This window comes from Equus asinus, chromosome 27, assembly GCF_041296235.1.
Source record: "Equus asinus isolate D_3611 breed Donkey chromosome 27, EquAss-T2T_v2, whole genome shotgun sequence".
Taxonomy (NCBI): domain Eukaryota; kingdom Metazoa; phylum Chordata; class Mammalia; order Perissodactyla; family Equidae; genus Equus; species Equus asinus.
Window position 1 is genome coordinate 2,170,884 of NC_091816.1, and position 16,632 is coordinate 2,187,515.

The 16,632-nt window shown below is 44.4% G+C and overlaps 1 protein-coding gene across 6 annotated transcripts in view; it reads right to left on the bottom strand.

Annotated features, from left to right (window-relative positions):
* The window catches only part of IKBKB (inhibitor of nuclear factor kappa B kinase subunit beta), a 49,171-nt gene that overhangs the window by 16,439 nt on the left and 16,100 nt on the right, over positions 1–16,632 (bottom strand). For 4 of the 6 annotated variants that reach the window (XM_044750720.2, XM_070500042.1, XM_044750719.2 and 1 more), the window contains 3 exons: positions 6,500–6,588; positions 5,421–5,510; positions 2,893–3,017 (listed from right to left, as the gene is read on the bottom strand). In XM_044750720.2, coding sequence (XP_044606655.1) covers positions 2,893–3,017; positions 5,421–5,510; positions 6,500–6,588 — 304 coding nt within the window. The remainder of the gene's footprint in view (positions 1–2,892; positions 3,018–5,420; positions 5,511–6,499; positions 6,589–16,632) is intronic. The other 2 variants (XM_070500040.1, XM_044750721.2) reach the window with 1 other exon arrangement.

Sequence of the window (16,632 nt, forward strand, 5' to 3'; positions counted from 1 at the left end):
GCTGACACCCAACATGCACTTCTTTGCCACGATGACCCCATGTGGTAGACATTATTTGTAGCCCCCTGTTCAGCGGTAAGGAAACGAAGACTAGGTGATTTGCCCAAGGCCACACAACTAGAGAGCAGCAGAACTGGTGACTCAAATCCAAAGTCCGGTGTTCTTCCTACTCTGTCTGAATGTCCAAATCCTTCCTTTCCGAAAACATCTAGGAAATTCAAATCAAAAATGCTTAAGCCCTGAATGCTTCTCATTGGCACGGGGTGACCTGGCCTATCCCGACCACAGAGGACACCTAGAAGAGCTGGAGTATGGCAGAGGCTGCGGGGCTACAGCCCTGGCAGAAACTGTGATCGCTGTAAGTCAGGTGTGCCAACACTTTGTCATCACACACAAGCAGGATGCTCCTTCAATGAAAACTTAGTCTGTCAATGGTAAATTATAAAAATAAAAGGACACAATAAATAAAATGCTTATTGCTTAGGTCCTAAAATGTATTTCAAAGCAGCTTTATAACAGAACTATAAAGCTCAGGTTGCATTTGTCCCGAAATTGCTATTTACCTGCCTTCTGAGATGAGAGCGAAATTTCTGAAAAGCTGTCTAAGGCCTTACAAAGCAGACGAGAGAGGCACTTCCCACAAACTAGCCCACTCAACAGCTCCTTACTGGGTCTGAGAGAAGTCCACGCGAAAGTGGTTCCCTGGTCTTCTAGCGCTGATGAGGGGAATTCTAGGAAGCTGATTCTGCAGACAGCACACTTACTGTGAAGATGCTGAGCCATTAGGGATGTATTTTCAAATAGCACTTGTTCTCCCAGTTCTAATGGATTTTAACTCATTGCATTATAAATAATGGAAAAGCTCAACATCTGAACTGAAGGGATGCAGCAATTCCTTGGTTAGTTAGCAATACAGACGTACAGATATCTAAAGTTAGTTTTAGGATGGTCACTTTAAGGTGTGACTATAAATTAATGAGCGAATTCCTCAATATTCCAGAACCTATGCAGGTCAACAAGCACTGCTTGTTTCAAAATACATCACCACAGGAGGGCACACTTTGCCATTTCACGAGCGGGGATCTCGCCTCATTCATCATTGTGCTTCCACTGTCCGGTCCATAAATGTGGACTGACCTGGACGGCCGTCACAGAAATCCACTTTTGTGGAACTGATTTCAAAGGCTAGATCTTATTCTTACAAATAAATATTCTCATGATGTAAACACCTGTTGAAAAGGTTAATGTTTTTACTACTTCTAGACAGGTGTTTAGAAAAATGACAATAGCCAGTGTTGGCAATGGTGTGGCGAAACAGGCAGCTTTCTGGGTTCCTGGTGGAAATGTCATTTATACAACCTTCCTGTTGAGCATTTAGTTAATAGACATCAAAACGTGCACAATCTTTGATCTGTTAATTCCATTTCTAGGCATTGACCCTAGGGAAATAATTGTGGACCTATGAGGATTTCCCTAGAAGGATGCTATTCTTGGTGTTATTTTCAGAAGTAAAAATTATCAACCATCCATGCTCTCAACAATGGGGGATAAATTAAATAAACTGCAGTATGGCCATTCAGTGGAATAACAATCAGATATTACAAATAATATGGAAAATCCTGAAGCATTTTCAACAGTAAGTTTGAAAAGCAGGTTATATGAGAGTACATAAAGTAATTTTTTTTTTAAGGTCTAACACACACACTAAAGAGCCTAGAGAAACAAACAAATGTTCACAGAGGTTATTTCCGGGTTGTGTGACGGAAACTCTCACAGGGTAAAAACGCTTTCAAAGCATGTACAGGACAGTGTTCATATAATGCTGCCACTGACATCAGAAAGGGGTGAAACACGGAAACAAGCAAACAAACAGTACATGCCAATTTGCTTGTACAAGCACAAAACATCTTTGGAAGCAGACCAGAAACTAATGGTGTCGGGGCGTCCGTGCGCAAGGAATGCAGGGGGCTGGAGACAGCTAGGGGCGACTTTTCACGGCACACCCTTTTATACTTTCTGAAGTTTGAACCATGAAAACTTTCAACTGCTCCAAAAAAATAAACTGGAAATAAAAAGTTTTTGAACAACGGTAGCATTATTTCAATTAGTGTGTGGCCTTTCAAGGAACAATTCTGAATGAGATCTAACTGATTTAAGGGAACATTAATTTTTAAATTATGCATTTCAGTCATGATTAACTTTTATATATACGTATAATGAACAATACATTTTTATAATCAGAAAAAAGTTAAAGAATATAGAGGAATTTTAAAAATCTTAATCGTATCCTTTGTTTTTTTATTAGAAAATCTTTTTTTGTAATTTATTCAGTTCACATTTTCAGCCAATTTCTTATACTTTGAAAACAGAAGTTTGTTCTCAGGTATAATAAAATTTCTCAATAATATATTATCACGTAATTTATGAAAATGAAATTTATATTCAGGAGTAATAAAATTTGTCAACAATAAATTTCCATGTAAATATTTCTCATTATTTGTCATGTGAACACATCCTTTAATTGTTAACTAATAAGCAGCATTTTCAGTGTCAGGGCACACATTTGCACAAGAGGCTATGAAAGTACCGACATGTTGCTACTGAACTCAGGTGTCACACACAGTATTGTAGCGCAAGTTGTTAAGGTTCAGAATCCATGTGGATACTTAACCATTGCTCTCTTATCTAGGTTTTTGGAGCTCAGGCTGCCCACAGGCTGGGTCCTAACAGGACTTCCGCTCCAGGAGACAGATCACAGATGGCTCAGGCCCAGCCTGGGAGCGCCCAGTGAGGCAGGGACGGGTGAAGCGGTATGACAGAGACAGATGGACACACTGCTCGCTTCAGGTGGCCCTCCTCGCCCCAGGCCCTGGACCCTGGCCTCACACTCACCACTGCACGGGCTGCCAGTTGGGGAGGAAGGGCCGGAAGCCTGTGATGCATTCGAAAGCCAAGGTGCCGAAGCTCCAGTAGTCCACGGTCACGGTGTACTTCTGCTGCTCCAGCAGCTCTGGGGCCTGCAAGGATGCACGTGGGGACACATCAGAGCCGCTCCCTCTCCTGAGAAGCCAACACGAGAGGGGGCAAGCAGCCCTTCTAATCAGGTCCCCACTCTTCGCTGGTTCCATCCGGGGGCACTGGCACGTCCACCACTTGTTTAGCTAGTGGGAGCCAGGATTCTTCTGTACCTCGTGCAATCCCGATGCTGGTACAAAGGCCCCCAGGGGTATTTCTAGGTAGACCAGACTACACTGTATACCCTTCTCCTGGGCGCTGTGTAGAGATGGGAAGATAGGCTACATTTAACAAAGGAAAATGATACCAGGTACACACACCAAATGCATAATACACGCATTAAATGCTGACTAAGTTTCCTAAACCAATGTGGTTTACAACACATGGGTGTACAATGGGATGACATATTTACAATCAGGCAGAAAAAGCCAGATGTATGACTGCTGCCCAAGTAGAAAGAACTGCGGTGACCAAGGAAAGATTCAAAGCACAGGCAGGACAGGAACCTGGCTCAGAAGAAGGCTCCTCACAGGAGTGTCTGAAAGGAGACATTCCAGGAAGGACCATCACAAGCAAAGGCACGCAGACAGGACTGTGCACAGTCTGGCTAGAAGTGGGACACGTATGGCAAGGCCAAGGAGTCCAAACCAACAGGAAAAACTGGGGGATGGTCAGGTCAATCTCTAGGTCTGGTTATGGACAGAAGCTCAGCACCTGCAAGCGAGTGACGTGACAGAGCATCCTGGTCAGAGCACAAGGTTCCCTCCATTTAACTGCTGCCGAGGATTCCAGAGGACACTCAGTGGGACTTCTATAATTACATTATATGGACACAGGTGCCTGAATCGCAGCCCCCCGTGAAACCTCTACTCCACAGAGCAGGTGATAAATCCATGCAGCCCATTAGCCCAGTGGGTGGGGTAAGTAGGGAGCATTAATGCACTCAAAAAGACTTCAAAGGATTTTTTTCTTTTTAAGAACTAGACAAGATATTTAAGCTCATCTAGCCCAGGGGTTTCCAACCTGTTTTTGTTTTTGTTTTTTAAACTGCAGGCTCCTGTATTCAATCAACACTTTACTGACCCTTATCATCTGTAAGCAGTCTATTACCAAGTCTAGCTGAGTCTCTTAGTGCTAGGCATTTCTTTTTGTTTTGAGGAAGATTAGCCCTGAGCTAACATCTGTGCCAATCTTCCTCTTTTTGCTGAGGAAGACTGGCCCTGAGCTAACGTCTGTGCCCATCCTCCTCTACTTTATATGTGGGACGCCTGCCACAGGATGGCTTGATAAGTGGTGCACAGGTCTGCACCTGGGATCTGGGCCGGCAAACCCCTGGCCACCAAAGCAAATGTGCAAACTTAACTGCTACGCCACTGGGCCAGCCCCACTTGCTAGGCAATCCTTGAACCATCTTCTGTAACCTCACTGTGACCACAGCTCTGAACTGGCCTATTGCCAGAGCCTCCTTCCTACTTGTCCACCATTTACTCTTGCTCAGTGCAATTCATTCTCCACACTGTATCAAGAGTGGTCTTTTCCAAAGGTAAACCTAATTCCTCTCCAACATAAAACCCTGCCATGTCTCTGCAGAGGTTTCAGGATAAAGTCTGAAATCTCTAACCTAGCCAAAAAGGCCCTGAAGAATTGGTCCCCACCTCTCTCTCCAGATTCTACTCAAGAGACTCTCTTCCTTCTTCTCTAGGCCCCAGCCCACACCTTCTGGTCTTCCAATGTGCCATCCCTCTGCCCAGAGTTTCCTCTCCCACCCCTTTCACCTATTCATCCTTCAGGTCTCAGCCAGAGGCCAGGTCCTCCTAATACATATTCTTATAACCCCCTGCACTTTTCCTGTGTAGAATTGATCACAATTGTAGTTTCTTAGTCATTGGTGTAAGGATCAGGGGAATGCCTGCTTTCCTGCTAAACTCTAAGACTACACTTGGTCAATATTTCTCGAATGAATGAGTGACTCAGATAGAACCCCAACATCAGACCAAATAATGTAAAGAACGGGCGGGAGCTCAGAGCTCAGCATCCTTCTCCATGGCCTTTGAGATGCCTCATGGAAACGGTGGCCTCTACAGACCTGCATGAATCTAGCTTAAACTCTTTATTTGCAGATAAAATAATGCAGCACAAGAGGTTATGGGATTTGTGCAAGGGTACACAAGCAGGGCCCTTTTGACAGAAGAAGATGACCACATCCTTCCATAGGGCCTCTGCTGGCAAAAGCGCTGACTTGAACAGACTATGGGTCTGACCTCATACAACAATTCCCATGCATCTAGGCAACATCCACAGAGCGGGCAGGACTTAGCTGCTGGAAGGCAAGGATGAAGAGGAGCCCCACAAAGATGGCCATCAGAGAGAAACTGCTAAGGAAACACGTAGATCCCATTTCTTACCAGGTACTGCAGGGTCCCCACAAAGGAAGTACAAAGACTGCCCTGATCCAGCTCCTTGGCATATCCTAGGTCAATAATTTTGTGTATTAACTGAAAAAAAGGGAGGAGGAGAAATCTGAGGGTTATGAGAATACACTGTCCTCCTACAAGAATTCGGCTTGTCTGCTGACACAGCAGAGGATATTTCTGAATTCCCAGGTGGTATTAGAGCCTAAGTCCCTAGGAACCACCAGAGACACAGGAGAATGCCTTTCACATGGTAGATTTAGGGCAAAAGAAAACATACACTGTAAAAATGCTGAAAAAAGGCACATGTTCTCTCTCGTTCTGCAACCAATAACCAGAGGATGGTCAAAAGTAACAGACCATGCACCAGCCCTCAAGAATGCCAAACCCAGACTTTATGAGGTGAAAGACCAGGCCAGTCCCTTTTCAGTCAATATCTTTAGTTCTTAAATCTTAGAACCTCTGGCAAGAATGAGTGTGAACTGGAACAAAGGTGAGAGCGGTGATAGTCACGGTCAGGCCCAGAATGCTGACAGAGTGTATCAGAAGAGATTAAGTGACCCAGGAGCTGAGTTACTACATTCCACTCAGCTGAGCCCTTCTCACTGCCCCCAGCTAAACAAACAAGGCCGTGAGAAAGCACAGGCTCCATGGGCAGGTGCCACCTCCAAATGCCTCTTCTCAGCCACATCCAGAACCCACTCAGAGCTGGTTTCCACGCTAGCATCAGGACTTGAGGCTCTCAAAGAAATGGAAAACAAAAAAAGTCTGTTTCCAAGAAGTGTTAGTCCCAAAGGTTGGGGGTGGAGGTGGGAAGAGAAACATTGTTTTTCTTATCAGATTCCTGCAACTTGGGCGATTAACAATGTGATCCTTTCAAACTTGCCTCAATCTGCAAGCAAGAACTTTTTGCTGAATTTGTTTTCAAACAAAAAAGCCTTCCCAGAGAACCAAAGCAAATGTAAACTGAAGGAAACGCAAACATAAACAAACACACAGAGCATGTTCCTTCTCGATCAAAGCAGCTTCCCTGAGGCAGCCCAGGACTCTCCCAGTCCCAGGAGGTCACTCACTCTTTGCTCTCCTTGCTGCAGGACGATGTTCTCTGGCTTTAGATCCCGATGGATGATTCTGTTTTCATGAAGGTATCTAAGCGCAGAGGCTGAGAGGGTGGAAAGGGAGTGAATTTTCATTAAGCCGAAAAAATGCTTTTCATTTCAAAATCGCCTATCCTCAGAAAGATGAATTTGTGTGCCCCTGACACACACTCTGACTTTCAGTGCACAGACTCACGGTGTGGGCCAGGGCCGGGGGCAGAAGCCCCTTGGGTGACATGAAGGGGGCCTGGCTGCACAGGCAGGACTAGCACCACCACAAGAATCTGGCTTTTTCATGCAAAGAACTCAGCCTTGGATCCACAAGGTCATCAACTGCAGTCTGGAGCAGCGGTTCTCCAACACCGCTGTCAGGACCAGCAGCATCTCAACTTGTTAGAAATGGAAAATTCTCAGGTCCCACCTGACACCCACTGAATCGCAAACTGGGAGTGACTTTGCAATCTGTGTGTTAACAAGCTCTCCAGGTGATGATGATGCTGAAAAAGTTTGAGAAAGGGAATTTCTCTAGTGTGGAGGCTCAAAAATCTCAATTCTGTGGCAAAAATAACCAAAACAAAAAGTAACAAATGTTGGAGAGGTTGTGGAGAAAAAGGAACCCTCATACACTGCTTGTGGGAACGCAAACTGGTGCAGCCACTATGGAAAAAATTAAAAACAGAAATACCATATGACCCAGCCATCCCACTACTAGGTATCTATCCAAAGAACTTGAAGTCAGCAATTCCAAAAGTCCCATGCACCCCTATGTTCATCGCAGCATTATTTACAATAGCCAAGACATGGAAGCAACCTAAGTGCCCACTGACTGATGATTGGATAAAGAAGATATAGTATATATATACAATGGAATACTACTCAGCCATAAAAAAGGATAAAATTGTCCCATTCACAACAACACGGATGGACCTTGAGGGGATTATGTTAAGTGAAATAAGCCAGATAGAGAAGGACAATCTCTGGATGACTCCACTCATATGAGGAATTTAAACATGTGGACAAAGAGAACAGATTAGTGGCTACCAGGGGGATGGGGGGAGGGGGTTGGGCACAAAGGGTGAAGTGGTGCACCTACAACACGACTGAATAATGTACAACTGAAATTTCACAAGGTTGTAAACTATCATAATCTCAATAAAAGGTTAAAAAAAAAAATCTCAATTCTGCAAGGTGGTTGAAGGAGGAGGGTGTTCCGGGCAGAGAGAGCTTTGGGCACGTGATCTGAGTCTAATAAGGTCAGAGCTGCTTCAAGGAAGAAGTAGGGAGCCCAGGAAGAAGAGAAGAGGAGCACATTCAACACATATGACCCTGTGACATGTGTTTACTATGTGCCCAGTTCTCTGCTGGGTTCTGTGAGGGACATGAAACAAGGGACATGATCCTCAACTTGCAAGAGCCCAGAATCCACTTGGGAAGGAAAGAGTCTGCACAATACTGGCAGTGAAGTCATTCGACACCCATACCTCTGTGCAGAGGAAATGAGGTGAGTTACACAGGAGGGCCGTGGCACAGAGCAACGGGCTCCATCTGCAGCTCAGACTCCAAGCAGGAGGCGATTTGTACCCATAAGAGAGGTTTAACAATTTTAACAGAAATCCTTGCAAGGTGTGCCACAAAAGAAAAAAATAGAATAAGTATTGGAAGAGATAAAATTATCTTTATTTGGAGATGATATGACCATGTATATGCCTAGAAAACTCAATAGACTAACCACTGGAAAGAATTTAGTAAGTTGTCTGGAAACAAAACAAGTATACACAAATCAACAGCTTTTCTCAAGGTCAGCTATATCCAGTTGAAACGGAAAGAGAAAAAATAAATCCCATTTACATTAGCAACAAAAACTCCAAAATACCAAAGGACAAATTTAGCAAAAAAAACCCTAGTGTTAGGTGAAAAGTATACAGCATAAAGAAAAGCAATATAAATAACATAAAAAGGTTTTAAAAGTTTATAGCTAAAGATACTATTCACAGAGCCAAAAGACAAAAAGGGCTGGAAAAAAATATCTGCAACACATATGCCAAAGAGTAAATATATCTAATAGACAAAGAGCACTTACAAATCAGTAAGAAAGCAACTCAGTAGGAAAAGGGGTAACTTACAGAAGAAGAATGCAAACGGTGAACAATTCTGCACAAAGCTGCTCAAGCTCACGAGCAGTCCAAAAAGTGTAAGTTAAAGCACAATGAAATGCCTGTTTTCACTATTCAACTGGCAAGAATTTTAGATGAGAAATAGAAGGCACTTCCCTACATTGCTGGAAGGAGGAAAAATTGCTGTGCCTTTAGGGGAAAGAAATATGGCAATATCCATTAAATTTTAAAAGGTATGTATTGTTTGACCCATTATTTCCACCTCTGGTAATCGAGCTTGTAACATCAAAAGCATCATAACATAGACATAAGGATGCTTATTACATAGCTCGGAGTGAAATAACTAGAAACGACCTGAAACAATGAGAGAATGGTTGAGCAAATGACGCTAGATCCACACTACACTAGGCAACTGTTTTAAAGTCACGTAGGTTGATAGATAATATGACTCAGATATAGATATTATGACTCAGCGGGATGTCAAGGCTGTATGCCAAGTCAATGGTATGATCACTTTTTTGTTTTTTCAAAAAAAAAGGTGAAAAGTAAAAGCAAGAACAACACTAAGAAAGGTTAATAATGAGCCCTCCCTGTGCCACCACACACACAAGCTCATCACCCCAGACAGAACGTGGCCCAACCTGGGCGGTGGGCAGCGCCGCGGGTCCGGGCAGCTGCTCCCATCTGCTCAGCAGGAGCAGGAGGAAAAACACCTTCCACAGAAACCAAGTGATTGCTCCATAGAGACCTGCATGCTGAGCTTCCCCTGAAAACACGTTTGAAAGTCAAACTGAGAGAGCTGGACAATTGACTAACATCTGAGGGGAGTTCCACCTCAGAACATTAAGTTACATTTCCAAACCTCTAATTCCATCTGCCCTTCTACACCCAGCCTTTGACCGCACACGTCATTCCAACATTGCATACTTGTTCCTTATTCTTCTTTTCTTTCATAACTGAATACAGTCGATTGGCTTAGGTCCAACCAATGTCCAAATGCAGTGAAAGACTCGCTGCTTGCAACGTGTGCCTAAAAAATTCCACTCCACCTCGTTCTCAATTGTACTAACTTTTAAAGACCAAAGCTTCTTGCCAGCACTTCCATTTTTGTCTTACTAATTTTTTAAAGAATCAGAGCCAAGTATAATAAAACATTCCAATAACTGCACAAACACAACCTTGCAAATGGGGTGGTGCTGCTGCACCTGAACGAGCGGCTGGCAGCGAGCACCGCTGCGCAGGAAGCGGACGTGTTTGTTACGGACTGACTCACAAAAGACCCATTTTGGTATATGACAAGGGCGTCAGGGTATAATGGATCCAAGCGCGGGTTGGTTTGTTGAAAAGCAGAACATATGGAAGTTGAGACTCACTGTATCTTGGGCAAGTACGTACGCCCCGACTAAGACGAGGCCTCTGCAGCTAGATGTGAACATCTCAGCACAAATAACACGGAGCAGCGGAGACGCCCCAAGAAGCCCCGAGAGGGAAGAGTGTGGACCAGAGTGAAAGCACTCTCCTCCCCACCATGCTGATTAAGAGCTGTCACCTGAGCTTCACTGAGGGGGAGGGCAAGCTGGCAACTAAGTCACTGCCTACTATTAATAGCTGGCTATGTTTACGCTTAAGCAACTGTACGTAACAAATTAATCCTCATTTCAGGGCAGTCATTTATTCCCAAATACTTTTGTCAACTGAAAGTCTGGAATTAAAGACGCTGTGGGTATCGTTATATACAGTTTCTTGGACTGAGTGAAACAGTCAGAATTCTAACGGGCAAGACCCCTTACAGAGATCTCCTCACAGAATCGTCTTTAAAAAGCTTAGTTCGGCCTGACTGGGCTGCAGTTTACAAAACAGCACCTGAAGAGCAGTGAATGGAATGAGTCAAAATCCTCTCGGGCTAAGAGAACCTAATTTGATTTAAATGGGATGGAAAATGAGAAGCTGAGATGAAGAAAAATACTTTTGCATGTGAAATTTCCTTAAAAACCCTAAGCTCCTAGCAGTAGTGATAATGCACGTGTATAAAAATTGAAAACCACACCACAAAGCACAAAACCCAAAAAGTTAACTTCTCCCATTCCAATTATAGAAAAGAGTTGTGAGAAGCACCCCGTGTGCACTTGTAAGGCACACGCAGGCATTTCCGAGGACAGCTACTGCACAGACAGGTCCAAGGTAAGGACCTGCCACAGGAAAACAAGAGCCTCCTCCTATTATCCTTGTCAAAAACAGCATCCAGGTATTGTCCCAGCTTTCCCTTAGCCTGTGAGGTAGACACAAACACACACTGAAGAACAGGACACTCCTGGAGTTCTTATTGATGAACCAGAATCCCAAATCATAGCTCCTGTTTATTTTTTCAGCTTACCAATCGCAAATTAGGCAACAGAGAGGACCAGCTAGACTTCCATGTGCAAAAGCAGACTCATAAGGTTGTGTCTGTGAATCCCCACTTCCCACACTCCAAATTTAAAGGATTACTAAGCTCCCTTGAGAACATTTTTGTTTGGGATACTTTTCATAGAGAAGAAACAGAAAGATAAATGGATGAAAAAGTTGGGACAGAGATTAGAAGAGAAAGAAAAGCCAGTCACCAATGAGTAAGAAGGGCAATAGGATGCTTGTTCACTCAATAAAAATTGACTGAGTGCCTACTACGCGCCAGTCACTTTGGTGTCTCCAAACTTTCCAAACAAAACAGACTGAAGGCCAAGCGTGGACATGTGGAGAAAGACTGAGTCCAGCTAAAGGTTGCTCAGCTAAGACAGCCCCTGAGACCAATGGGCAAGGCAGCAAGGCAGCCACACGGAGTGCTGAGAGGAAGGTGCAGAGTCATTCTCCCAGTCACTCAACAAGAACTTATAAAGGGTCTTCTATTTGCTAGGCATTGTGGAAAATGTGCCACTGAATCCAAATGTTTTCTTCACTGACTGCACAAATGGTCTGGTCAATGGGCCCCAAGTCCAGAAGTTAGTCCTTACAGTCAAAAACAGGAAGAGATCACATAACAATGCAGAGATACCAAGTACCAAGTGAGTGGAGAGGCAACAAGGGGAGAGAAATCCCATGAGAGGGAGAACCCGTGACGGGTCAGGGCAGTTCCCATGGAGGGGGCAGATCGAAGGCTGTGCCCCAAAGACAAGATGCAGTTGTCGGGGAGGCGCAGGAGCAGCATTCTGAAAAGGAGCAGCACATGCAAAGGCTAGCAAGAGGATTGAAAAGTGGGTTCTGAGAGCCACGCACATATGAAGTTGGCTATCGTGGATCGGGAGAAACTCAAGGTTGAGAGGTTTGGCCTTGATCTAACGATGGATTATACGAAAGAGTCCTTTCAAAAGCATGACAGGTGGATTCGTAAAATGGAGCTAAGGACACCAGGTAAGAGATCACTACAGTGATTTGCTATGACACTGAGTTAGTGGAGGCACCGGGAGCAGAAAGAGAGAATGGGATACACCACAAGAAGGAAGGTTGGAAGGATTTGGAGACTTTTTCAAAGGGAGGATGTGGAGCAGGAAAAGAGGCAGACTCCACGAAGAGATGAGATTCCACACTGGTGCTTGTGTCTGGGTAACGGGCAGAAAGATGGGCTAGTGACACAAGAAAGAGGACATCAGGAAGGGATCTGGTTGAAGGAAGAAGTCTAGGACTTCAGTTTGGAAGTGACTTTGGGAGAAATATCGTATAGACATGGATATAGAGTTGAGGCTGGGGATCGGGTGGAATATACAGATCTTGGAGAAGATATGGTTGATAAAGCCGTCATGAGAATGCCCTGGCAAACAGAATATTGGAGAGCAGCGGGTAGTCAGTCCAGGTGCAGAGAGGGATGAGTAGGATGGAGCAGGAATTAACAGAGGCATCAAGACATAGCCCCAGGCAAAAGATGATGTGTTAGGGAGAGGCAAGAGAGACTGTAGGAGCAGTCAGGCTGGACAGTGGCATGGATGTCAAAGATATTATGGGGCAACCATTCCGCAAATCAGCTACCTGAATAATAAACATGGAATATTTAGAGTTAGGAGGGACCTTGGAGACCCCCGAGCCCAAACCCTTCATTTTAAAGTTGAGGACACACAGGCTGAGAAAGTTACCACAGTTTTCCATAGAGAAGAAATGGAAAGATTAATGGACCAAAAGGTCCTTGCCCAAGGTGACAGAGCTGGGAAAGTGGAGAAGCCAGGACTGAAGGTCAGTTGTCTTTCTTTTGTTATTATTACATTCATTAATCTGGTTATTGTCAACCAGATTTTCAAGTATGCTTTTCAACATACTTTATATGCAAATAATCTGAATTTCTGAGATCAGGTAATCATCTTTGTTATAATCAACAGGGCAGTCAGACTGATACATTAAATAGAACAAGCAAGAAAATCCGCAATTAGAGAAACACTAAATAGAGTCTAGTTTTCTGACTCGTAGATTGGAGCTGTCTTCCCTAAAGCCCTGTGTGCTGTTTGGACCCTTCTCTGCTCTTTAATGTTGAAGTACTGGACGCCCGCTACGAGCAGCTCCAACGGGACGGTTTGGTGACTCAGAGAATGAAGCACACACAAAAATGGGGTGTGCGGTTCCTGAAGGCTCAGAGGGACAGGATGGTCAGTTACCACAGTAACCCAGCCACCCAGAGAATCAAGGAAAATCAATTCAAGTCTAAGATTTGATAAGGCCATGGTGATTGTACAACTGCCCCAGCAGCTGGCACGAGCAGGCCCCCACCCCTCACACAGCAGAGACGTGGGCCTCAGAGGACAGGGGTCTGCCCCTCAATCTTGAGCGCTCAGGAGTGCGCTCCTCTGCAGGCAGAAGGAAACACACTCCAATGTTGCCCAAAGGATTATGAGTAAGACTGTTTAAATAGAGTTCGCCCGCATATGACTTCCTTGAGCTATTTTAGGGTCACATTGTTCGGAAGACAGATCACTTACAGCTGCCTCTGCACCTGTCCCCAGATCTCTCACCAGCATAAGAGCAATGGTCTAACAGCCTTGTCCTTGCAGGCGAAACAGGAGGCTCGTCCATATGCTTGCTAGGCATCTGCTCATTTTCCCATATGTACTCTGCACTATCTTCTCGGGCAATTTAAAGTTCACTGAAAAACTCCTACCTATGTCTATTATCTTGACTCTGAGTGGCATCTCTGAGAGGTTAGCACAGAAGAGGCTAGGGGTAAAACAGCTTTAACCCAGAAGAGAAGGCAATGAATCTAGACCCAGGGGTCAAGGGTGGGGCTCTTCTGCTTATCTGAAGTCAACGTGGCAGAGAAGAGTGGTGGCAACTCCAACAAAAGGAATGTGGGGCCAGCACTTGGAACAAACTGGAACAAAATATGCTCAGGAAATGTTTCAGAGTACAAAAGAGTTATGTTAGATGAGCTCCAAGAAAAACTTTTGAACTCTGGCTCAGTGACAAGATCCTTGCAAAAGAAATAAATTTGATGAATCCTGCACATGAATCAGAGATGGGAATGAAAGCAAAATACAAGCTTATCAGCAACCTCACCCCAACCACAAAATCAGGGATGTGATTGCATCCAAAAGGTGCATGAGATAAGAATGGGTCTGAGGAAGGTTAACCATTTCCAGAAAGGAAAGTCTCAGAAGACGATCACCTACCTGCCAGCTCACTGACTCCAACCTCAGGTCATAACCCCAATTAGGGAGAAATCCAAATCCAGATGGTGAAGGAGATGAGAAAGGAACTAACACTTGTTGACTGCATATTAGGCTAGGAGCAGAGCACCGTGCTGCTGTGCTGGGAGCTTTCTGTCTATCATTTCATTTCATCCTCATAACGATTCTAATGAGATGAGCAGTGTTCCTATTTTATAGCTAATAAAACTGATGTTCTTAAAAATTAATTAGCATGTCTTAGCTCACACAGCCAACGAGTGGAGGAGCTGGTACTTGACCTGGGAGTGTTAATAATATGTAAACATCTGTTTTAAAAAGAAATAGGTCCTTATTTTAATTTCCTTTGGGATTTATTTCATTCATTTGATAAGTACAGTCGTCCCTCCGTTTCGGAAGGGGATTAGTTCCAAGATGTCTGCCCCAAGAATATCCACGGATGCTCAAGTCTCAAACGAAATGGCACAGCATTTGCATATAACCTATGCACATCCTCCCACACACTTTAAGTCATCTCTTGATTATTTCTAACCCTAATGAATGTAAACCCTATGTAAACAATTGTTACACTGTATTGTTTAGAGAACAAGGACAAGAACGAAGTCTGGACGTGTTCACTACAGACGCAACCATCAGGAGGCCTTTCGATCCACAGCGGGTTGAATCTACAGATGCAGAATCCCCAGATACAGAGGGCAGATTGTATCTCAAAGAAGCTGCTCTAAGGCACCGCTCTTCCAGATGCTGGAGACAGAACAGACAGTAAAGACTGCCTTCAAGAGTTCAGTTCCAGCGCACTAGAACTTCGAAGCCTCAGTGTTTCCAATTTGGGAAGGAAAGAGGGAATCGGTGACCTAAAGAATTTCTTTTTCTTTTTCAAGATTGGCACCTGAGCTAACAACGTTGCCAATCTTTTTTTTTTTTCTGCTTTTTCTCCCCAAATCCCCCCAGTATATAGTTGTATATTTTATTTAGTTGTGAGTCCTTCTAGTTGTGGCATGTGGGACGCCGCCTCAACATGGCCTGATGAGTGGTGCCATGTCTGCGCCCAGGATCCAAACTGGCGAAACCCTGGGCCGCCGAAGCAGAGCATGCGAACTTAACCACTTGGCCACGGGGCCGGCCCCTAAAGAATTTTAATAGTCATCCACGTACAGGGGAGCTGAATGACACAAGCACTTGCAAATTCACTTGTCTTCATCACTCTGACTGAGATGTAACAAACACACATATACAACTTGAATAGATAATACACAAGCTACCATACAAGTCAAAGGTAACCAGATACAAAATGTGGCCAGCCCAAAGAATATGCAACCAGTAAAGGCTCTACTAACATCACTTGAGAACCACTCGAGGAAGTAAAAAGAGTAAAAAGTTAACGTGAGGAAGTAAACAGTCAGGTGTATTTGAGCTGATCATTTAAAGACTTTCTTAATAACTATTCGCTGAATGCACAATCTAGCGAGTGAAAAAAAATCTGAAAGAATAACATTTAAACAAAATGACTTAAAGCTCTAACCAAAGAGAAACACGGTAAAAGTTGGCCATGAAGAGCAAAGGAACATTGCCGAGCCTGCTACCCTGCCTCCAAACTGTTCAACAGAAAATAAATTAGGGATTTGGCCCCTGGGGTAAAAGACACAATCAGGTAAACATCGAACAAAGCCAAGAGCAGGCGAGCCACGTGGAGGGTGTCATGAAAAAAGGCGGGACTCTCAACTTACAGATGAGACAGAGAGGCCCTCCGGGAGACCCACACGGGCCCAGCCACAAAGGAATCAGTCTGGCCAGTGGTGGACGCCCACTCAAGTCAGACGAAACTGGTGCAACGTAACCACGTTGTACACCTTAAACTTACATATGTTCTATGTCAATTCTATCTTAATAAAACTAGGGACAAAACCCAATGCCAACCTGCCCTCACGGGAGCCCCACCCAAAGGACGAAGACACAGGATACAGAGGGAGATGGAATTTTCTGTTAGTTTGTTTGGGGCCTACCCTTAAACATGTCTCTGCTGGACTCTGCCCCTTCACCTCCTTCTCGCCCGCCCTCTAACGGACGCAGACACGGCACAGAGTACGGAAGAGGCGGACCCACGCCAGCAAGGCCAAGTGCTGTAGAAACTGCAGGCCCACCTGTCCTTCCAGGCCAAGCGTTAGAGAACACGGCTTTACAAATGTGGCAAAACGGTAACAAATGTGGCAAAACGGTAACACTACCGGTGAAGCCGGGCCAAGGGTATGTGGGTTACACTGTATCACTCTTTCAACTTTTCTATGTTGGATGTTTTTCTGAAAAAAAAATTCAAGCGAACAAAAAGAAAAAAATACAGCTTCAAAGAGGCTGTGGTGGG